The 23671-nt window shown below is 33.0% G+C and overlaps 2 protein-coding genes and 1 long non-coding RNA gene across 11 annotated transcripts; 2 read left to right on the top strand and 1 right to left on the bottom strand.

The window, feature by feature from the left end:
- Positions 1-7661: 7661 nt before the first annotated feature.
- Positions 7662-8319, top strand: LOC128042972 (uncharacterized). Its single transcript, XR_008198608.1, has 2 exons — positions 7662-7776; positions 7847-8319. It is a non-coding gene; the product is annotated as an uncharacterized LOC128042972 (long non-coding RNA).
- A 3180-nt stretch (positions 8320-11499) lies between these two features.
- Positions 11500-16257, bottom strand: LOC105791935 (phosphatidylinositol N-acetylglucosaminyltransferase subunit P). Of its 8 annotated transcripts, none has more exons than XM_052634547.1 (8): positions 15973-16257; positions 15803-15838; positions 15623-15707; positions 14932-14975; positions 13779-13985; positions 12996-13068; positions 12106-12224; positions 11500-11914 (listed from the first exon to the last, which is right to left on the bottom strand). In XM_052634547.1, the coding sequence occupies exons 5-8, from the start codon at positions 13963-13965 to the stop codon at positions 11790-11792; spliced, it is 504 nt and encodes a 167-aa protein (XP_052490507.1). In that variant the 5' UTR covers positions 13966-13985; positions 14932-14975; positions 15623-15707; positions 15803-15838; positions 15973-16257; the 3' UTR covers positions 11500-11789. The 8 variants fall into 8 exon arrangements, with proteins under 8 accessions (XP_052490507.1, XP_052490506.1, XP_012475699.1 ...); XM_052634546.1 differs by having other exon boundaries at positions 13779-14047; positions 15973-16255; XM_012620245.2 differs by having other exon boundaries at positions 13779-14064; positions 15973-16255.
- A 724-nt stretch (positions 16258-16981) lies between these two features.
- On the top strand, positions 16982-20253 carry LOC105791931 (uncharacterized). Of its 2 annotated transcripts, XM_012620235.2 has the most exons (9): positions 17014-17460; positions 18033-18184; positions 18445-18540; positions 18636-18698; positions 18890-18958; positions 19076-19178; positions 19268-19339; positions 19543-19631; positions 19721-20253. In XM_012620235.2, the coding sequence occupies exons 1-9, from the start codon at positions 17160-17162 to the stop codon at positions 19871-19873; spliced, it is 1098 nt and encodes a 365-aa protein (XP_012475689.1). In that variant the 5' UTR covers positions 17014-17159; the 3' UTR covers positions 19874-20253. The 2 variants fall into 2 exon arrangements, with proteins under 2 accessions (XP_052490504.1, XP_012475689.1); XM_052634544.1 differs by lacking the exon at positions 19721-20253 and having other exon boundaries at positions 16982-17460; positions 19268-19376.
- The last annotated feature ends 3418 nt before the right edge of the window (positions 20254-23671 follow it).

Genomic DNA, 23671 nt, shown 5'->3' on the forward strand with positions numbered 1-23671 from the left:
AAACAGGTAACTTAAAACACTACATGGCATAAATTGGGATGTCTTGTAAAACGGACTTAATGAACACCTCTTTTCTCCCTATTGACAAATTACGCACACTCCAATTACACATATTTTTAATGAATATTTCCTTAATATCCACAAAAGCATTCTTTTTCTTGTCTTCCCACCATAATTGGTACACAGAGGTACCTTTCCAGGTTATTTGAGACTTGTACACCCAACACATGTCCTACCTGATTTCATACTCTTTCATCCACGTTGCTACTAAAATATATTAAAGATTTGTCAAAATTAACAAGCTGGCCCGAAACCTCTTTGTATTCTTTAATCATTGATTTTATTGCATTAGCGCCTTTTAGTGAGTTTTCTCTAAATAGGATACTATCGTCTACAAATCGATAAGTTACCCCTTTCCATTCTAGCTCCACCAATTTTACCCTCATTTTTGGTTATATTTAATAATGTAGAAAATCCTTTTACACAAATAATAAAAAGATATGGGCTTAGGAAGTCCCCTTATCGTAGCCTTCGTGAAGGTTTGAAGTCCTCTCATTGGATTCTATTAAGGGATATTGAATAGGAGATACCTTTTACACATCTTATAATAATAGATATCCAATCCTTGCAAAAGCCTAATCTTCTCATCATATTCTCTAGAAATTTCCACTCCACTCCACCCTGTTATAAGCCTTATGCATATCTCGTTTCAATGTAAAAGAACCTACTCCTCTAGCTTTTATTTTTAAATGAATGTAAAACTTCGTATGCCACTAGTATGTTGTATGTTATTTGTCTACCTAGTACAAAAGCACCTTGTGTTTCCTCAATGCAAAGATTAAAAACTCTTTTGAACCTATTCATCATTCTTTTAGAGATGATTTTATAAAGCACATTCCATAGGCTGATAGGTCGGAATTCTCCTATATTCTTCGGTGCAGATATTTTAGGAATTAGCACTATTTTGTTTTGCTTATTTCTTCTATATCTTTTTGTTCATTCAACACCTCAAGGAAAAACTTACAAACCTCACTCCCCACAATATGCCAGAACTTTTGATAGAACAAGGCTGGGTATCCATCCTTCCTTGATGCCTTAAGTGGAGCCATTGATTTTAGTGCTTCCACTCTTTTTCTTCCTTGAATTTTGCCATTAAATCTTTTCTCAAACTTCTTGTTATGCACGGTTGTACCTCAGTTAGCAACCTTTCATTATTTTGTACGGGGTTCGATGAGAAAAAATCCTTGAAATAACTGGTTGCCAACTCTACCATTCATTCATCATCATTTATCCATACTTCATTGTCATCTTCCAAGCCTTTAATTGTATTTTCATTTATCCATACTCCATTGTCATCTTCCAAACCTTTAATTGTATTTTCTTTTTCTTTTTCGGTATGAGGTAAAACTGTAGAAAAACATTGTATTACGATCCCCCATTCGAAGCCAATTCACTCTTGCCCTTTGCTCCTAGAAAAGTTATTCCTTATCTACTTCCATGTTTAAAGTTAACTTTACATTGGTAATTTCTGCCAAGTTTTCTTTATTTGGTTCTTCATTGTTTAGCTTACTAAGCCTTAAATTTAAATCCTTATTTTGTAACAGCCCGTTTTTCAGTGGTGTCAAAGATGATGGTTTCGGGGCCACCAAATTCGACGAGTAAGTTTGTAAATATTATATTTAATATTTACTAGTTAATTGTGATTTAAAAAAAAAGGTTTTTGATATAGTGATTTTTGTTGTATAAATGATTTATTAAGTTCAAGTGGTTTTAAAAAATGAGGTATCGGGACCTTATTTCTATAAACCGAGCTGTACATGTTTTTATAAATATTTACAAAATGTAATTAAGGTGGTATTAAAGTTTTGTTGGAAAATTTTATCGTTTCGATAGTTAATTCAGCAAAAAGGACTGAATCGCGTAAAGTGCAAAAGTTGTGTTCTATAAGCTAAAGGTATTAAATAGCTATACAACTTTAAAGTTGGAGTCCTTATATGGTAAATATACCATTAAAGGTGATAGTGGATGTGCATGGCTTGGCATTAGTGTAATTTTTAAGGTTATGTAAGGGTAATTTTGTAAATAAATAATAAAATATGAATTAAATAAAATAAAACAAAGTTGTCATCTTTAATTTCTCTTCTCCAACCGAAAATGAAAAGAAAAGAAGCCATTGAAGCTTGAAAATTTCAGCAAGACAAATTCCTTTCATGTAAGCCCCTAAACTATCAGTTTCTTGTAATTTTTATGTTTTTTAGATTGTCGCAACTAGGTCCAACTAGCCCGTACCTTCGATTTTGAAACTGTTAAAGATTTTGAATGTTGCCATTGATGAATCTTGTGATTTTTTATGTTAGATGATGAATTTAGAATGTTGATTTATATTTAAAAGTATTTTCTTAAGTGATTTTGATGAAATTTTTTAATTAGGGACTAATTTGATAAATTAATAGAAGTACAATGATTTAATGTGAAATTGTTGCATAAATGGATTGTTTTAGATACCATGAAAATTCATATAAGCTCAATTCTGGTAGAAATGGTTAATTTGCATGTTTTGGGATTAGGGACTAAATTGAATAAAAGTAAAACTTAAAGGGCAATTTTGTAAAATGTTAAAATGAACAAATTGTATGAAATGAATTTTTTATTGTCTAAATTAATACATTGAATGAAATTATTAATTTAGATCAAGATCGGTGGAAAATTGAGGAAAATGGAAAATTACCAAAATGCCTCTAAACTTTGGTATTTCTACAATTTAGTCAGGTAAGTTCGTATGAACTATACTATGTATATTTTTTTATTAAATTGAATGTTGTTATATGAAATTTTATTGAAAATGAATCGATATATATATGTTATAATACAATTTAATTTATAACGAAACAAGGAAAATTCAACGACGCACGACGACTATCGAGTCCAGTTTGAAACTTAGGAATATTTAGGATACAAACGACATGTCATTAGGGGTTACCATGTTTTGGGTGTTGGTCTCGTACGTCCTACCGGTGGCTGAGTTTCCGACAGTTGTTGCGGTTATTTGACAGCTTGTGTGAGTAGCACTGTGTAGCTATGTCTTGACTGATAGCTTGTGTGAGCAGACCCATTTATGGCTCGAGAGAGAGAACTGATATGAGATATGAGATAGTAGTGGTTTCGACTACATGTTGGCACATAGTGTGTGAGATTCTCGCGTATCCGATATTATTCTAGTGGTTCAACGGGAAATGTTCTGTTACGAGACAATATGAGTTCAATACGAACTAATACAGGTGTATATATATATATGAAATACACGAAAATAATGGTACATGATATATTGATATATTGAAATGGATGATATATATATGAAGAAACGGTAAGAGAATGAGATGTATCATGACATGTACATATATGAATATATTTGATATGTTGATACATGGAAATTATGTAAGTGGAGACGAGTAATAAACTCAAGTGTGACATGTTGAGAAAATAAGGTTATCAATGTTGAATTTATATGAAATATGTTCAAGTAAGCTAACATGTGTTGTTGTTTGATGCGTAGGCAAGCGCCAAGCTGTTGGTTGAATGGTATTCCGTTTACTTATAAGTTGCATTGAAATGGTAAGTGCTCAAATGAAAATATGTTTGTGCTCATGAAAAAGTGGTAAAGTCTAAATTATGCAATTTCTTATGAAATGGCTTATCATGTGACTAATTCGAAAATGACTATGTTTAAATGCACTAGCTTGTGGCTATGGTTGAATGATATGCTTATGACTTGTGTGTTATGCATATGGAATGGGTGTGGACAATAATGAAATGAAAATGAAAATAAAGAAATTTGGAAGAGTTTAAAGTTGTCTAAATTATTACTATGCTAGGGATAATATGTATAAGTGATGCTATGGATTTACTCATTTTGTGAGTTGTTGAATTTGGTTTCATGAATCGTGTGGTATCGGTATATGATTATTCTTGATATGTATAAATTTCATATTGGAAATAGATTGATATGATTAAATTTATACGAGCTTACTAAGCATTCATTGCTTACGTTGTTATTTTTTTCTTTAGTTTTCAGATTATCGGAAGCTCAGTCGGGTTGGAAGCTAGTCGGAGTTATATCACACTATCCACTGGTTTTATCAGTACTTTCAAATGTTTTGATTTTAGTTATAATGGCATGTATAGGTATTCTGATTAATATTGGTCTATGTGTTTGAATGTCGAAATGACCATTTGACTTGGTTGAGTTTTGGTATATTGATGGTATAATGGCAAAGTTTGGCATGTATATGAGTAGCCTTGTTATGGTTAATTGATATTAGTTAAAGAATGGCATTTTGGTACCAAATGGTTTGTGTTTTCATAAGTAAGATTTATGGTATGTATGGATGCAAATCAAATTGGAAGTTAGTTGTTTATTTTGACCAAATGGAGTACTTTGTTATACATATTTATAAGTAGTTATTTGAGACGCCTATGTGCTTATTGGTTGAGTGTGGTTATACTAAATGTATAAAGCTAGATTATGCATGATTTTGGAGCCTTGCTATGGTTGGTATACATGTGCATTTTTTACTATAGGTACATGCCTTGTTGGGTGAGAAAAATGGTTTGTAAAATAGCCTATTTTTGTCCACATGGGTAGAGACACGGGCGTGTGTCTCAGTCTTGTGTGACACACGGCCAGGCAGCACGGCACTGTGTCCCCTGTAGTTTTCAAAGGGTTTTAATTCAGGTTTTACAAGGCCTAGCACACGGCCTGGCACACGGGCATGCGGCTTGGCCTTGTAATCCAAGTCAGTGAGTTACATGGGCACGGACATGGTTTGGGACACAGCCGTGTGGCCCTATTTTGAATGTCCACATGACCTAAGACATGGGCGTGTCTCTTGGCCGTGTGAGCCACATAGCCTGACCACACGGCCGTGTGACCCCTACAGTTTGTAAATTTTCATATTTTCCTTGAAATTTCTATATGTTTCTGATTTAGTCCCAATTTGTTTCTAATGTGTTTTCAGGGCCTCGAGAGCTCGTATAAGAGACAATATATATGCTATGGATTGGTTTTGCTGTGATTGATGATAAGAATTAAATATTTTAATATTTTTGATAGTTTTGAAATATAAACTCTGTAATACTCCGTAACCCTATTCCGATGACGGATATGGGTTAGGGGTGTTACACCCTTCTTCTATACCAGAGTCCTTTTTTTATTTTCACCCACTCTTTTAATGAATTCCCCAACCCATCAAGTTTTTTTTATAACGTATTCCCATAATAATCCCACTCTTTTTTAACTTAATCCTTAAAAACCTCTTCCAAAATCCAATTTGCATCAAATCTGAAAGGAAAGTCGCCTTGCATTAACCTCCCCCTTTTCCTTTCTTCTATATAAACTAATAATGGACAATGGTTAGAAAAGCTATGATTTAAATGAACAACCAAAAATCTTGGAAAAATCTCCCACCAAGCTGAACTTGCAACTCCCCTATCAAGCCTTTCCATAATGGTTTTTTCTAGTAATCTTTTCATTTCTCATGTAAACCATTGTCCTAAGAAACCAAGGTCATTTAAATCGCTATCTTCTAGAACTTCTCTAAAAGCAAACATTTTTCTATCTTTACACACACGACCTTCTTTTTTCTCAAAAGAATACATTATCTCATTGAAATCATCCACAACCAGCCACAGAAATTGGCTATTCCCTTTTAACTGTCTTAATAAGTTCCACGACTCTTTCCGCAACTGTTCCACAGGGGAACCGTAGAAACTTGTAAGTCTCCAACACACCTCTTCTTTCTCTTTAGTTACCTCAACTTTCATTATGTGATTTCGAGAAACTTTTAAAAGTAACATTCAAGTTATCCTTCCATCCTAATAACAGACCTCCTCTCGAACCTTCAACACCTACATTAATCCCATTCGCATATCCACATTTCCTTCTTATACTTTCTATCTTTTTCATACTTACTTTCATTTCAATAAGAAAAAATTTTTGAGGCTGGACTTGCCTCAATTTGTGTTTGAGACGTTTAACTGTTCGGGGTTGCCCCAGGCCACGGTCATTGTGGTCGTCGATAAATCATTGTCCAACTTCGTATACCTAAAAACAATATCCCTTATATATTATTTTTTTTGCACCTTTTACCTTTTCTTCCCTTCCACTAATCCCATCGGTCTATCTTTCAGCTCCTGATTTACCTCTAATGAGTTCATATGGTCTAAACCAATCCTTTGCCTTCGGCTTCGTTTTTTACCTGTTCGCCCACCGTTTTTGACCACCCTATTAGGAATAGTAATCATCCCCATGTTTCTAATTTGGTTCGATTGCCTTGCATTGGAAAATCTAGTGGCCCTTTGTTCATCCTTATTTTCCATGTCCACATTAGTCTTTCCTCCTTCTTTCGGATCTTCCCTTAAATATCACAGCTTGCTCCGCCCTTCTTGACGGGGCTCTTAGTGAACTATCCCACCCAAATTATGCCTCATGTGATCTCATGGTTAACCTTATTGGGCAAGAGCTTTCTCTATGCCCTAAACGTCTACATAGAAAACAAAACAAATATAATTTTTCATATTGGAAGATCGCATATGAAGAATTGTCATTCTCATAAATTATACACTTCTTCCTTTTTAATGAGAGACGAACATTTAATCTTACCTTGATACGCATGAATATTTTTATTCCTCTAGTTATTGCCACAGCATCATAATCTAAAAAATCCCCAATGAAATTTCCAAATTGATGTGCCATCCTTTCTGACATGAACCCCATTGGAAAATTATGGATTTGTACCCAGAATTTTGTGTGAAAAAGAGGGACTTGGACCGGATCCTCTCATTTCATTAAATGGTGGAAGATATTCAGATGCCTATTAAAAAACCAAGGCATTCCATCCCAAACCCTATTCAAGTCAATCGTGTTATAAAATCGAAATTGCACCCTTTTGTCTTCAATTTCTGTAATTGTAACTCCCTCAAGCAGATGTCATAACTTTAGGTATTACTCATTGAAAGAAAGTGTACCATGCTGTCAGTTGGGACTCTTCCTACTAGGTAAAAATTATATTCATCTTCGCTGTTAGCATCCTCTTCTTGCCCCAGAACTGGATCTTCCTCCTCATCTTCGATATTAAGTCTTGCTAGTTTCTCTTCCATTGATGTCGATATATTGATTCTTTGTTTTTGGAATACTTTTAATTCAAAATCAAATAAAACAAAAGCTACTTTAACCTGTACTGCTTATCGCTGACTTGATAGAAAAGGACGAAAAGAACGAAACGAAAAAACCCTAAGACATGCTTAGAAGAAAGAATAATTTTAATTAAAAATTGGTAAAAAATTTTAGAATAAGCAATTTTTAAGGACAAAATAAGAGGATAATAAAATAATCGTCTCCTTGTCTTTAATTTAACAATATCAAGAACATTTTCCATTTATATCCCCAAATTTTCTTTTGCATTGTTTCATTTAATAGTTTGGGGACGATTTAAATAAAAAGAAATAGTTTGGGGATGACTAATCTAAAAAAATCTATTAATGGGTCATTTAAAGCCCATTTCCAAATAAAATTCTATTTTAAAATTTCAGTGATATGAAGGCCCACATCCATGATCATATTAATCCCTCGTATCCAGTATCATCAAATTTAGTTAAAGAAAAACAAAAAAAGAAAAATTTGCTTTCCCTCTATATTTTCTCTTTCTTTGGTATTTCTAAGGGTTCGTCTAAACGTAGAAATTGTTTAATCCAATTGAAAATTTCAAAGTTTCGTCTAGGGTTCGTCTCTCTAATCCTTCTTTTTGTTTAATTCCATTTTTCTGTTTAATTTGATATTTGTTATTTGAAGCTAGAAATTTCCAAAATTTAAAGGTTGTGATTCAATCGAAGCTTCCGCTTTTATCTTCCCTCGTACCACTGAAGGTGAGTTTATCTGATTTGATATTTTATGAGAACATCCATGGCTCACTTCTCATCGGTTGCTGCGATTTAGAAGTTTGCTGTGAGTGTGAGCTTTAGGTTGCCATATCTGGAAACGTTTTCCCAAAATAATGGATAGTTTCTTTTAGTGATTTAGTTGTTTCGTGGTTTGTTTAACATGCATTTGTTGGGGTGTATATAGTGATGGGGATAATGGAATAAAAGCCTCATTGAATTGGCATATTGCTTTGCTTGCGAGATGAGTTTTAGCTAAAGCTAAAGTGTCTCTGTTTTTTAAACAAAAATGTTAGCCAGTAGCCAAAAGGCATTAACGTTTATGAATAATAGGAGTGTAATCAAAGCCAGCTGAGTTTGAGCTAAATTTGGTATTCAAGATTTAAATTCATTTGAATTCGATCATGTTTATGTTTATTCTGAAGTGGTTAAACTGATCGTAGCTTAGGATGAGCTTTGAGCTTGATGAAGGTGAGTGTATCGGTTTTGAATTTTCAATTTGATAGCATATGGAGTATAAAGGTTCCATTATAGTTTTTAGCCAAAGTTTGATGAAGGTGAGTGTATTGTTTTAAGTTTGATTTATCATCTTCTTGGAGGCTTTAGTCATTTTTAACAGGATTGAGTTCATGCTTATGGCTTAGTGAAGGGATGGGAAAAAAAACTCAATAGATATATTTATATTATTATAGTAATTATTTAGCCTTATTTTTTTTACTTATCAAACTATACTTTTTTTTCTTAATTATATCATTACCATGTGTACCTATCATTATAATAAGTATCTATAGGTTAAAATATGTTGTTAGTCCCTATAGTTTGACAAAATTCGAGATTTAGCCTTTATACTTAAAAAGTTAAAAATTAAATCTTTTTTATTTAACAATTCAGTCTAGTAATTAAAACTGTAAGTATTTTTTGCCAAAATTTGTCAACTTGGAATTTTGATTAGGTTGTCCTTGTATGGCCTGACATATGATTGACAAAGAAAATGTTAAATTGATAAACTTTGATAGAAACTACCAACGACGACAATAATTGGACTAGGATTTTTAAATTGAAAAAGTAGGAGGATTGAATTTTAACTTCTATGTATAGGGACCGAGTCTCAAATTTTATACAAGTATAAGGACCAAAAGCACATTTTAACCTTATCTATATGATAAAAAAATCTCTCCATTACCTGGCACACTTGCATGCTTCGCTCTCTCTCTCTCAATGAACTCTTTTCTTTTTTGGCTTTTCGTTGTCACATATAATATAAGATATTGTAATATATGTATTTTTTTGGATAAGTAAGAATTTTTATTCATCCAAAAAAGAAAAAAGCAAATGTTCGCTACAAGAAAAAAGCACTACAAATGCACAATAATTGCGTTGAGTCCCCATTCTCTTGTCAAACAATCAGAAACATTCAAAATTGACTTACATCTAGATAATCTATTCCTTTCAACTCCTTTAGCTTTTTTGAAAAGAACCTGAACCAATGTAGGCGAACTTTGATGAAGCTTTCTATTATGTTCTCTCCATATCATATAAAGAAATGCACACCAAGCCAGCCTAAGAGGAGTTGAAGAAAGAGATCTTCCTCTGCCATTCCCAAGAACCCAATCGAACATATCCTGCCAAGAATCATGTTCCTCATGAAAAGAACAGGCCTCCAAACTTGGCTCCCCGAGAATCTAAGAATAAGAACAATCAACATAAATTTGATCCCTAGTTTCATCAGCAACACCACAAAGAACACAAACAGAGTTAAGGTGACAACCTCAAGAAATTAACCTATCCTTATTTGGTAGCATGTTTTGAATTGCTAACCAAGAAATAAAAGAATGCCTAGGAATTGAAAGTCCTCCCTATATGACCTTATGCCAAGGCACTTTGTCTTGCTTGTTCCTTGTAATCTCCCAAACTTTACTAGCTTTGTAAGAACCTTTTATCTCACCAACCTCCAGCATAAGCTCCCTTAAATTCAAGGACTTTTTCCACGCCCAACTATTAATTTTTATTTTCATAATTAAGGACAAATTTCATTCCCAAAGCTTTAAAGAAAAATGTCGTCCCTAAATTCATAAAAAAAAGTACTAAAATAATTAGAAAAATATTTCAGGCAAAAATTGTCTCTTTTAAAAATAAATAAATATTTAATGACATATTAGTCTCTAAATCTCCAAATAAATATTATTTATAGACACATTTCATCATCAAAATATTAATTTTATTTACTAATTTATTATTATAATATCTAATAATACAAATTCTTTAAAAAATTGATTACCTACATTTAAAATTAAAATTCACATTATTAAATTTATTGAAATTTAAAATATTAATATATATATATATATATATATATCTATAAAAGTCTCTAGAATGTTTTTAATTCATAAAAGATCTCTTCATTCCTTTCAATTTTGATATTGAGCAAATTGGTCCCTCTTAAAAAATTGAAGCAATTTAATCCCTATCAATTTCGAAAGTGAGCAACCAAGGATAATTAATCCCAAGATTAATATTTTTAATCAATTTTACATAAATTTGATAAGTATAATAATAAATTTAGCTATCATAATATACATATTCTATCAATTTGGTCATGATTTAAAAATTTAGCCCACAATATTTTTGTAAATGTGTAAATTGAAGTTAAAATTGTTGAAATTTTTAGCATCAAGACCAAATTAACAAAATATGTCAACATCGAAGGTTAAATTTGTTATTATACCAATCAAAATTACATACAATTGAGAAAGTTGTTAACACCATGATTAATTGTCCTTAATTGATCGTTTTCGAAATTGAGAGGGATTAAATTGCTCCAATTTTTTTGAGAGAGACTAGTTTGATCAATATCGAAATGGAAACACGTTTTACTTTCTTTAATCTATAACGAAATTACCCAATTTATAATAAATTAAAACTTTGAAAGATGAAAGTGAAATTTGTAGAAAATGTTGTAGAAGTAAGTCTCAAAGGAATGCAGAAATCAAAATCAACATATTCATCTTGAATGCACTAAGGTTATATAAAATACTTGCATTAACTACCATATAAAAATTAAACAAACACACTAACCACGAGATTATATCACTCTTAGTACCTCACTCAGCTAAAAGTTGTATCATATTATTTTAAAAACAGATGTTGTTCCCTCAATCACAAATACATCAAATCTTATACTACATTCCCCAATAGCAAATATTTATTCTCAACTCTTTAAGCTATCCGAATGTCAAAATCATATAACTTGAAGCCACAATAAAACTAAAAAACTCAAAGAAATTCAGATCCAAAATCAAAACTTGAAATTACCAACCACCCCTACTTGATTGACTGGTATCAAAGTTAAATGTGAGTCTCAAATATAATGGGAATATAAAAACTTGTAACAATTGAAAATTGTACAATATGATTTTTTTTTTTTTTGGATACAAAAGAAAGGGTTGTACCGAGCACACGACCTAACACAAACTATCTCACAAAGTGAAGATAGCTTGATTCATCTAAGAAATATATCTCCTAAACCCTAATGACAATTGCAGTATACTGCCATAATTGCAATTGGTCTTACATGTAAAGGATCTTATATTAATGCCTTAAAAAATTTCTTGCCAAACAAATTTTAAGAAGTCCGCAAAAAAAAATCTATTGCTAATTGTTTGAAGTGATAAACAAATTATTTCTATGCCTAGTCAATATGTTCATTATCACATTAACAAAAAGAAACAACCTACTTTTTTTTTCTCGAACAATCAAAATTTATGCATTCAAATCTCTTCAAAACTTGCCAACTAATTCGGTTTCCTTCCTTCCCAATAATGGTGAGACGGGATAGATGGACAACTAGAGTGGATGTATCATTTAGCATCATCGAACATGAGAACGTTAATCTTGTCGATCCCAAGATCAGATATGGGTTCAATTGGCTGTTCATCTCCCTCCATATGAGACAAAAAGCTTGAAGGTTCTCTACTAAATTCATCTACAAAGAAGTGTAAAATAGACTATAAAGTCCAGTCAAGCAATTGCAATGCAAAGAATACTGAATTTAGAAAATGTTGGAACAAATTTATTCAACAAACCATTTTGACTAATAATATGGTATCCTTATAGATATGTCTGGTCCAAATGCAAACCATTAACACATCAATAGAAACGCAAGTTAAAACTTACCAAACATTGTGGTTAATGAAGTTGGTGGTGGGGTTGACATGAAGTTGAGGCCGACATAAAATATAACAGCTAATACTATTATTACCATAGCATAACTTGGAACTGCCAAAGCCCAATATCTGAAAATCAAATATTAGCTATATTATCCTCACAACAAAATTGTTAAGTTAAACCAATGGTCTAGGCAACAAAATTTCACATAGCTAATTTGAAGGTTAGTGAATGGATCAACAAAGGCAGAATCTTCCCAAATTAGCAATACATTCTGTTTAACTTACATGAAAATTCATTCGGCCACTACCATATTTCATATTTCAATCCCGTCATTTCAAGGACTTCCTGTCATGGTTAAAGCTTTCGCTGGAAGTTAGCAAGACATAAGTTCAAGAGGTCCTGGGTTCCCTATGGACTTTGTCTTATTGAAAATGAGGTTAAAAGAATTGCAAGATTGGTGCAGACTTCTTCACAACCAATATAAACCTACGGTAACTTTCAGTTGAATAGAGAGTAGCAAAGAGAATATATCAGAGTTCAATTCAGCTTCTTTTAACGAGAAATAAGTGTGTGACTGCCTGCATTCCACTGCTGCCTTATTCTTTCTTTCATTCTTCTCTCCTTTTTCCCTCATGTCAATTGAGCAAAGATCTTATATTTGCTTTCCTACAATCTACCTTTTTGTTTTCTTTGCCATAAAATCCCAAGATCTAAGTTTCAACACATTCTTGATGTAATATTAGATCTCCGATCATCCCTCAAATATTAAACCACCAAACATATATAAAAGCAACCACTCAAGCAAACTACTTAGTCCCACATTATATCATCCATTTTTACTAGGATAGAGATGTATGTGAAACCAAAATTGAGTAAGCAAAGGAAATGTTGCTGACCTGCTAGGATAATAGAAGATCCCGATTGAATGTAACCAAGGTTCAGGAATATATGCCCATGCTAAGTAAATAGCTGTGCAAAAACATGTTAGATAAATATGTGAGATAGTTTAGGCCTTTAAACAAATCCCTCATTACATAGCTTCAAATGCATCTAGTTTTAAATGAGATTGTGCACTAAGGTTTACAAAGAGCAATGGACAAACAAGTGTACCCATACGAACAAAATTTTAACAATTTCTAAGATATCACAGCTTACAAGAATGTCCAAGCATACTCAAGTATTAATTGGAAAAGCAACACTCGAGAACCATAACAGTATTAAGCTAGACCCATTAGTTCCTACTTAAATATTAATGCTTCCAACAAAGACAACAATGGTGAAGTCTTCTAATGAGCATGCAAGACATTCCTTCTCAGACCCCAACTTAGATTTCCACATGTTACCAAAAAAAGCTTGATTTCATTGTTTTATTAATCGTATTTTACTATTGAGGTGAAAGTGAAATTAGTCAACGTGCTATGGGTGAATGTGAAACTTAGCCACCGAGCTTCAGTTTCGTTGAAATTTAACACTATACTTCCAGTTTGGTTGATTGTTCAACAAAAATCAAGTTAAAAAAGCTATCTAGTGCTTGATATGTTTCCAGAAACAAAGACCAATTAACAGAAGTCACAACTAAACAAAACCTAAAATAAACATAAAATCTGACACAATTAAATAATAACATGGATAAAAAACAATGTAATGATAGAAAAAGAGGGAAATCATGAGATTAGGACCTGTAGCAACAACTGTTGTAATGGAACCAACAAAGCCATAAACCTCGGAAGGCTTTGGACCATGTTCCCCGGAATTAGATTTTTCGTCATTTGGATCAACAAATGAGACGGAGGCTGTTGTTGTTCTACCTCTTTTTGAAAAACTGAGGATTGTCCTCGGACTATTCACTGAATGGGGCTCTTCCATCGGTTTTCCCCCCCTTTCTTCTGAATATTATAGAATCCAAATCACTGTAATTTTTTATGGTAAATGTGGTGGAGCTGACCTGCTGGAGATCAGAGAAGACTAGAGCAAGGACACTCAGAAAACTGTCAAACCATAAAAAAGGAAACACACACGCACACACACACATATATGTATATTACAAATGAGAGAGCATCATTTAGGAGTAACAGTTTTTTATGGTAAATGTGGTGGAGGGCCCAAATAGCAATGCATAGTATGCATTTTGGAGAGGGAAAAAGAATCTCCCGTTTTTGCTACATTGGAATTCATAACACACAAAAAATGTCAACACGAACTCTTTTAAACCTAGAAATTTGATGAAATTTAACCTCATCATCCATAACATGCAGTGCTACTTCGAACCTTATATATTCTCTTACACAGCAAAAAGCTAACAAGTATTAAAGTATTCATACAAATTTAATGTCACTATTTACAGTTTCACATAAGTTTATGGCATAAAAGCTTATATCTGTAGATACAAGCATCTTCACTAAGATACTCAAGTTCTATAAATATAGATATTTTCAAATATAAACCTTTCTAATAAAATTTTTATTTGTAATCTTTTAATTTTATTTTCCTTTTAATTGCAGCTAGCAAAGAAGTGAATCTTTATAAGAGCTATTCTTTTGCAGGCAGATCCTCGAAAAAGATACTCTAACCTGCAATAATACTTCATTTTAAAATCAAGTTCATAAAACAAGTTTCTCTTATATTCTCTAATTATCATGATTAAGACAAGAGAAATAAAACCCTTTTCCAGATTGCCCGTATATTAATAATAATAAAATCCTTTTAAAAACATGTTCATATATTAATAAACAAATCCTTAAGTATCAGGAGAGAGCTGAATACAAAAGTGCTGAAATTAGATATTCAAACACGATAGAGCAAAAAAAGAAAGAAAAATGAAATGAAACTAACCTTAATCCAAATGACTGTTTCTTGGACAATCTTTCAAATCCACGCTGAGAAAAACAAAATGAACATTTGACAATAATCAATATTTCTTTACTCATCAATATTACATCCATAAACATAACTACCAGATTCAAACATGAATATAGTGAACATGAAAATCAGCAAAAATGTTTCAAAATCCTCTTTCAAAACCAAAGAAGAAAAAATCAAGATGCAGGGGCAATTTCTAAATCTGTTGAGTTAGTCTTATTGCTTTATTGGGTCACTTAATTTGATTGTGGTTAGGTCCTTGGAGAGTTAGTACACGGGTCAATAGTAAAGCCCAACTCTTATTTACTATTTAGTTCTATTTTTGCAATTTTCATTTTACTTTTTTGTTAGATAGATGTTGTTGTTGCGGTCAAGTGTGTAAAGCAGAATCTAGGGATATAAACTGTAAGGGATGAATGGAAAATCCAGTATGGAATTATTCTCTAAAATTCTCTCTTATTCTGTCAATTTCTCTTTTCCCTCTCTCTGGAAATTCTTTCTGTTCCTGTCTTTTCTTTCAGCCACAATTCATCAAACACTTGGCGAGCACCTAATATTAGCAGCTTTCACATCCACCTATCACAACAGGTGACGCCACAAAACTTTCCACTGTCAACATAGGATTTTATACAAATGATCAAAATAAATATGCCTGAAAACTTGCCTCAATTCTAATTCAAGGATGCCAGTATATGATGAAGACAACTGGCCTCAGCACCATAATTTCCAGAATTCAGTTTCTATTCAAACTGTTGTAGTATAAAACCTTATGAGAATTACACTAATACTGGAATCAATTTTGAAAAATGAAACAATATACAATTAAAACCCTAAAGGAACATACTTTGGCCACTTCAGGAGGAAGAACAACGCATACAGTCTCCACCCAAAAAATTTATTAAAATATAAAAAGAAATTAAATTATAGAAAATATTAAATCTAAATTTTTAAAAAAATGGAAAAAAGTGAGGGGAGAAAACTAGAGAGACTGAAATGAACGAAAATTTAGATTACCTGTACTTGTAAGCATTATCGAAGTATTTATCAGAGTATTGAATCAGACCCACTATTGGATTTCGCTTTGCGTCAAATTTGATTCATTCTATCTGGAAACAATTGAAGCAATAAATAAGTAACTAAATAGAGCAGCAAATATGTCACGGAGCAACCAGTAGAAAAACAGAGTAGTAGAGAGAAGAAGAAGAAGATAAGAGGAGAAAGATTAGAGAAAAGAAGAGTATAAGATGACTGTATTCATTCGATAACTGCGTTCCCAGCCCATGCTCGACGTTTTTAGGGTGATAACGGCTTCTCAATAGCTGACAACTGTTGATACAGCTCATCAAAAACGTACCGTTTTTAGTACCTGGGAATATCCCTTACACGATGTCGTTTTAGATCGTACCAGAGCCTTCCCCCTAAACGCGTCGTTTCATTAATCACTAAGTTAAACGCAGCGTTTTACAATTGTTAAACAAAAATGAAAATAAACAGAAATTAACAGACTTCTAATCATAAAAGGTGTGATGACATGACAATTTTTATAAATATATTTTAAGTTTAAAATTTTACAATTTTTTTACAGTTTGTATTTCCTATGACATATTTAACTTAATTATAGATAGAATTATAATTAATTTTAATTTTGCATTTTTAGTGTATATTTAATATACATGCATTATTTAAATTAAGTTTTATCATATAAAAATATCGATGTAAAAATAAAGTATATTTATATATAATATTGAATTCATGTAAAAATAGTTGATTTTATTCAAAAAAGAATCAACGTATAATAATATATTGATCTTATATAATAATTAATATTTTTATTATATAACTGTATAAATTTATGCTACCAAAAAATAAGCTCTAAAAAAATTATAGTAGCTTTTATTGTATACTCAATACTGCCAAGTGCCAAGGGAGAGTTGAAATTGATTTATTCAAAGCACCAAAAATAAAAAAGTGGGAGCCCAATCCCTTAGTGTGGCGAGCATTATCGCTACATGTCATTCAAACATTGGTGATGTTAGATTTTCCTAGCAAAAATCCCACGAATTAAACAACCCCAATCAATTCACATTACACCAAAATATCAGTCACTCCACCACTCCAAATCAATATATCCAAAACTGGAAACTTGCGGTCAATACTTTTCGACGATCACCACAGAGGAAGAGAGAATCACGAAACAAGCTATGGAGATCCCCATACTGTCCTTATCTTCCAAGACGACGCCGTACTTGGGTTCCTGTTGCGTTTCTTCTTCCTCTTCTAACTCCAATTTCAGGTTGCTGTGCGAGTTTGGGGCGAGGAAGAGGAGAATGTCGGTACGGTGCGCAAAGGCGTCCGTGGAAAGGACTGGTGAAGCTGCGATTAAAGAAAGAGAGAGCTTTACTGGAAGTGCCATGGGAGTTACCACACTGGATCAAAGCTTCGGTGAAGACTTTCCTGTTTGGGATAAAATTGGTGCTGTTGTTAGACTCAGCTATGGAATTGGTAATCTTTCTTCTTATTAGTATTAATTATTTGGGTTTTGCTAAAAGAAAAAAAAAAGCCTACTTTCGTCCATAAATAAGAAAAAAATTATTGCAAACATTGATTAATTAAAGGCTAAACTTTTTGTCTTTATATTTCCTTTGGAATTTCAGAAAGTATTAATTTGAAGTAAAGGGCTTTTTTAAAGGTTTTGTTTCCCAAATCGCTAGAAACTGGAAATAAAACGGGGGCGGGGGGGATTCCTGTTAAAGCTAATGGTCCAAGGTAGTCAAGTAAAGGTGGATTTTCTTTTTCTCTGCCCATAAAATGATTTTGAGGTTTAATTTCAAGATTAAATATTTCTTTTTCTTTCATATTGTATATATTTTTACTTTTCCTTCTCTGAGAAGAAAGACTGATGTAAAAAGTGCTGCTGTTTTTTATTTTATTTTTCAATTTTGTGATTATTTAAAGCATTATCAACTATTCAATCTTGTATCCTATTTTGGTGGTCTTGTTTAGGTAAAACAGAATAATTAGTAGCAATAAATAGTTCTAATTTTTGTTTTGTTTTGTTTTGTATGTGTGTTTAGGGATATATGGAGGAATGGCTTTAGCTGGGAGGTTCATATGTTCAATTACTGGAATTGACTGCATGGGAGGTTTTCACCCTTCATTGGATGCCATTCTTGAAGGACTTGGTTATGCAGCTCCTCCAATCATGGCCCTTCTTTTCATATTAGATGTAAGTTCATTATTTCCTTGTCAGTTTTATCTTTGGTTTTCTACCTAATTACTTTTTGGACCTTGACTAAGATTAACCATGTTCTTCCTTTATGTCATGGGAATCTTGGTAAAGATTATAGATTTGAGTCTATGCTTTTAAAAAAAGTAGAAATTGATTAGGTGGGGTTTCAAGGTGTTATAAATAAAAAAACTCACATTGATTTTCAGCTTAGGTTCTTGTTCAGAAGTTTATATTTTGATGAACTTGCATGGTCACAGGATGAAGTAGTGAAACTTTCTCCTCATGCTCGTGCAATAAGAGATGTGGAGGATGAGGAATTAAGGAGCTTCTTTTATGGAATGTCACCTTGGCAGGTAAACCATCTTAAATGTATTTGTTGCTTAGATATCCCCTCCCACATGCTTCATCTTTAGCAACTAACTGGTTTCACTTTGCACAAACTTTGTAGTTCATACTTATGGTCGCTGCAAGCTCAGTTGGAGAGGAGCTTTTCTATAGGGCAGCTGTTCAGGTCTGTCATCTTAAAAGCTCTCTATTCTGCTATAATTTTCTCATGAAGCTTGCTATGCATATACTTGTTGGTTTTTATGTCGAAAGTGTCACATTTTTTATATCTGGATTATGAACTTCTTGTCTCAACTGTTCTAACCTATAATGAAAATCAACTTATAAAAAATTTGCTTCTGTTTGAAAAATGTTTAGGGCGCATTGGCTGATATATTCCTTAGAGGCACTGAGTTGGTTTCGGATGCCCGAGGAATGGCAGCTTTGGTATACATTCTGTTCTACGAATTATATATTCTAATCTGTGGTAATAATTTATCTTTGTTTTTTTTTTTGCTCAATACTGAAAATTTTGTGATTTTGTTTGTTCCTCCGCAATTACAGACTGGTGTACTACCTCCCTTTGTTCCATTTGCTCAGGCATTTGCAGCAGTAATAACTGCTGCTCTTACCGGTTCTCTATATTATGTGGCTGCCTCTCCGAAAGGTAGATTCTGTCACTGCTCTTTTTGAGAAATTTTTAGATATCCTCGAGTTCAGTTTTTTACTTATTCCTTTACTCTTTCTCCTCTTCAGATCCTACTTACGTAGTTGCACCAGTTCAACGATCCGGTTCTGCTCGTGAAGATATGAAAAAGCTATTCGCAGGTGCTCATTCTACCCGTAAAACATCATTCATTCAATGGTATTTTTCCTTTGTAAAATTTCAGAAGGCTAATCTTTCTCCATGGCCTTGAGGCAAACCTAATATAATTGCATCACTGGGAACTAAATGTTGTAATCCGACATTGGCTAATCTTATGTAAGCATTCATCCTTGATTTTTTTTTTTTTTTGGCAAACATGTTGCAGCCTGGTATGAGAGGAGACAAATGAAAAAGATCTACTCTCCCCTTTTGGAAGGAATATTGGCCCTTTACCTTGGATTTGAATGGATCGAGGTAACAATTTTGTTGCACTATTTAAGGAGCTGAGGAATCAACTAAACCATTTATCTTAGAACAGCTAAACTAATTGGGCTTGTTTACAGACAAACAACATTCTTGCACCTATTATAACACATGGTATATACTCCGCCGTTATTCTGGGACATGGTCTTTGGAAGATACATGACCACCGGAGAAGGCTACGCCAGAGGATTCAACAGCTTAAATCAGAAGGAAAGAACTCAACCAAACTATGAAGGAAGCTGCTGATGTGTAAAAAAAATCAAGGCATGGAGGAATTTTGTATATCGCACACGAGTCTAGTGAAAAGTAGAAATAATATATGGATTAATACATCATTTATAATGTATACTAACAGTGTGCCGAAGGAAATTAGGGCACCCTGAATGTATTTACAAAATAATACCAGTTTTCTTTTTTTTTCAAAAGGAAGGAAGGTTTCTCCAAGTTGGCATCTGCTAGCTAGTTCTGCCTTTTTTTTTTTCTTGTCTTGTTATTGAAAACAATTGTAGAATGGTAAGTCAAGGATCAAGCATTATACCATGCCATGAAAATTACTTTGGTTTAATTGTGATGTAACGACAAAGGTATTATAATTCAATGCATTTGTTCTGTTTGTGGGGGTGCCAAGACAAGTTGAACAAGTAAAAGGAACCAGTGTCTTAAATTGACAATGTTCTTTGGCTACATGTGAAACAGTTTTAGCCATGAAAGGAAGGAATTTAATGTTTTGTGATGCTTTTATTTGTTACTGTTGATAGTGGCTTCTGCCGCTAATAACCAAACACGTGTCCTTGTATATCTGTTTTCTTTCTAAGCCAAATGCAACCCCCCCAAGTTCCAAAATCATTGCTACCAGTGGAAGAATGAATGCTTTTAGTGGATTTAGGACCTAAATAAGTCAGGAGGCATATCAAGAATCCAATCATTTAGATTTAAAATTGAATAATTTTATGGTTAGGTTGTTTTTTTTTCTCGGTATTTTAAAGATTTATTTATAAATTTAAAAAATTGTCTCATTTTAAAAATATTATATTTTATCTAAATAATTTTATCGAATTTATATATATTTTTCGGTAGATATCGAAATTTTATACTTAAATTAATTTAATTAATTGAGTTGGGATCTTTTATATTTGGGTATTAATTTTATATGTAAAACATTTAAATATATATTTATCTAAATAAATTTATCGAAAATTTATATTTAGATTAATTTAATTAATTGCATTGAGTTATTTTATATTTGGGTATTTAGTTTTATATTTGAATATTATAATTGGGTTGGGTATTTTTTTTCTTTTTAAATATTAATTTCATTATAAATTCTTTTATCATATCTGGTCTTTTTGATACAATATCTAGAACTAACTAACCATAACCTCTCCCTAACCATTAAATAAGAAGATAATGCGCTTTAGCATGGTTGAATCCACGTCTTCCTGCACTAAAACAATACCAATGTCAATTAAGTTAAGATTCAATCAGCAGGTTTGGTAATTTTATATTTGTGTGTGGCATTGTGTATTTTTTGGTGGAGAAAAAAAAAAGCAGAAACTAGCAGAATGGAATATTTGTTACAATTGAACTACTAAACTATAGGATTTTCATAGTAAACCACAGAAGGCTCCTTATTAAGACCTTTCTTCGACAAAAGATGAGCTGCACAATTTGCATTGCGATTGATATGCTGGAAACGGAGTTATGGACCTACCAACTATGGCTATAAAGGAGGCTAATATGTCTGATCAGAACTTCACCATTCGTATCTCCTATTTGCTTCACTAAAACATCTACGAGCTCTGCTTTATCACATTCTACCATGACCCTGCGATAACCAATATTCCATGCTTTATGCAGGCCCTCATATATTGCCCAACCTTCTACTTGGAGAACTCAACATATGCCCAAATTCCGTGAGAATCCTCATATTATGCCCCTAGTTGCCGAGCTTCCATTGACTCTCGACACTGCACCATCAGTAGCCAACCGCCTTCCTTGCTTATATGCAACAACCTTTATCCGTATTGCCTGCTCTTCTTGCCATCAGATAAACTACCAGTCCAAGCAAGGCTGACACTAAGAATGTTCCTGCTACATAAATTACCCTTGTTAAAAATAAATTTATTCAATTTTTCCATAGTAACCAGCAACACTTCAATCTCCCGACATCAATTTGATTCTGTCTATGTTCTCAATATTCCAATGAATCCAGACTTAATCGGTCTATTCAATTTATTCGATTTGGATATTTAAAACAAAAAATAAACCGAAAGTGATAATGAAAACCAAATTATTTCAATATATTCAATTTAGGTTTCTTGATTTATTCATTTTAGCTGATAAAACGGGTGCAGCAGGTGAAATAGAGGAATTTTTATTTTTATTTTTTAAAATATGTAATTGAAAATTAGACCATTTAAGCTAGAGGTTGGTCGAATTCAAAAAGCAGAATAAAAGATTGAAACTTTATTGAGCTTGTTTGATATTTACCCAATTCAAAATGGAAGTGGGCCTTTCCCCAGTATCCCTTTGAATCACCCAAATCTGGTCATCTTCAGACCAAAATTTTTTTGAAGAGGAGCCCAGGCCCAGCCTTTTTTAATGTAATTCTGTATGAAAAAGGTTGAATCCCCCCAAGGCATATTTTATAGTCAAGGGATGAAACTTCAGGTAAAACCCTAAATTTCTGATTTATTTTTCGTGGTTAGTATTTTCCCATTTCTACTTGATAAGTGTTATTTCTCTTCATAAGTAGAGAGAAAATCATAGCATTAGCAGCCAAAAATAAGTTGAGAGAAATGAGGTTTGAATATTGTTTTCCTAAAACACCAGCAAGCTCAAAAGGGTTAACAAAGTATGGTTCTTTAATTTCTAGCTGCAGAGTTTAATGGAGACAGTGTGATCGTATTTAACACTTACAGAGATTGTTAAAGAGAGGGGCAGGGGGCTTCCCATGCAGATGAAGACAAGAGAAAGATAATGATTACTGACTTTGTTAGAGGGTAGAGTGGGTGACCTGGGAATATGAGCCCACCCCATGCACTGACCTTGACCATTCCTTAAAACTCACCTTCCCATGCACGCATTTCACTTGCTGCATCTCTTCATTACTTTTTCTTCTTTTATTTTACTCTTAAAATCTTAATTAAACGACCCCACCACCATTCATGTACCTCATCTCTTAACTTTTAACTATCAGAATCTTGGTCGAAAATAAGGGGAAAAAAAAGAAAGAAAAAAGGGGTTTTCATTTCATCAAACAAAAGAACGAAAAAGACGGTGTTGCAGATGATGAGGGGCTATAAATGAAATAGGTAGGCCTAGGTGGGACATTGAATTCATGGTTGATGGATTTTTCTTCGTTGGATTTATGTATCAACGTTTATTATGTATGACCCAAAGGGGAAGAGATTAAAAGATCAGTGGGGGAAGGGGGACCAAGCTAATTTAAAACCATCTCCAAGCCCTATAAATGGTGCTGGTCTCTTAGCTGGCTGGCTTTTACGGATTTTGGGTGGGGTCGTAGACAGGGCAAAAGCTGAAAGGATAATGTACCAGCACTGAACCCAGCAGTCACCTGTCAGTAGTAACCAGTTGAGCAAACAAAGATCTCTCTCAACATATATACATAGACTCATCACTGTCTGCTTGCAACCTACTCTTTTTTCCATCTGCACTCTCTACTGTACTGATGCGCTTATGGATCCATCCAGCATCTGGGGTTCAGTAATTTTTTTACTTCAACTAAATTATTTGTATTTACCTTTTAACAACTTTAAATGAAGCGACATCTGATACACTGAAAACCATCATGCATGGAACTTAGATGTATGAAGCCTATGTTTTTAAGCTCCACTGCATGCTGTATATATAGAAATTTGTACTTTCAAATTTTCCTTGCTGCAGTATAGTTGATAAAACACAAACAAGATAAACAGATAAACCAGGGGATCATGTATTTGCATGAAAGTAGGTATTACCGACTCCTCGAACATCGATGCATCGATAGCTTCAGCCAATTGATAAGGGAA

Source organism: Gossypium raimondii, chromosome 8 (assembly GCF_025698545.1).
Source record: "Gossypium raimondii isolate GPD5lz chromosome 8, ASM2569854v1, whole genome shotgun sequence".
Classification (NCBI taxonomy): Eukaryota; Viridiplantae; Streptophyta; class Magnoliopsida; order Malvales; family Malvaceae; genus Gossypium; species Gossypium raimondii.

What these genes read in the sequence shown, in the direction of transcription:
- LOC105791935 (XM_052634548.1), bottom strand. Translation starts at nt 13,965, where the DNA reads ATGGAAGAGCCCCATTCAGTGAATAGTCCGAGGACAATCCTCAGTTTT. An exon ending in TACAACAGTTGTTGCTACAG is followed by an intron (nt 13,069 to 13,778) that starts GTCCTAATCTCA and finishes GTTTTTGCACAG; the next exon opens with CTATTTACTTAGCATGGGCA. An exon ending in ATCTTCTATTATCCTAGCAG is followed by an intron (nt 12,225 to 12,995) that starts GTCAGCAACATT and finishes TTTGATTTTCAG; the next exon opens with ATATTGGGCTTTGGCAGTTC.
- LOC105791931 (XM_012620235.2), top strand. Translation starts at nt 17,160, where the DNA reads ATGGAGATCCCCATACTGTCCTTATCTTCCAAGACGACGCCGTACTTG. An exon ending in TAGACTCAGCTATGGAATTG is followed by an intron (nt 17,461 to 18,032) that starts GTAATCTTTCTT and finishes ATGTGTGTTTAG; the next exon opens with GGATATATGGAGGAATGGCT. An exon ending in TATGAAAAAGCTATTCGCAG is followed by an intron (nt 19,340 to 19,542) that starts GTGCTCATTCTA and finishes AACATGTTGCAG; the next exon opens with CCTGGTATGAGAGGAGACAA.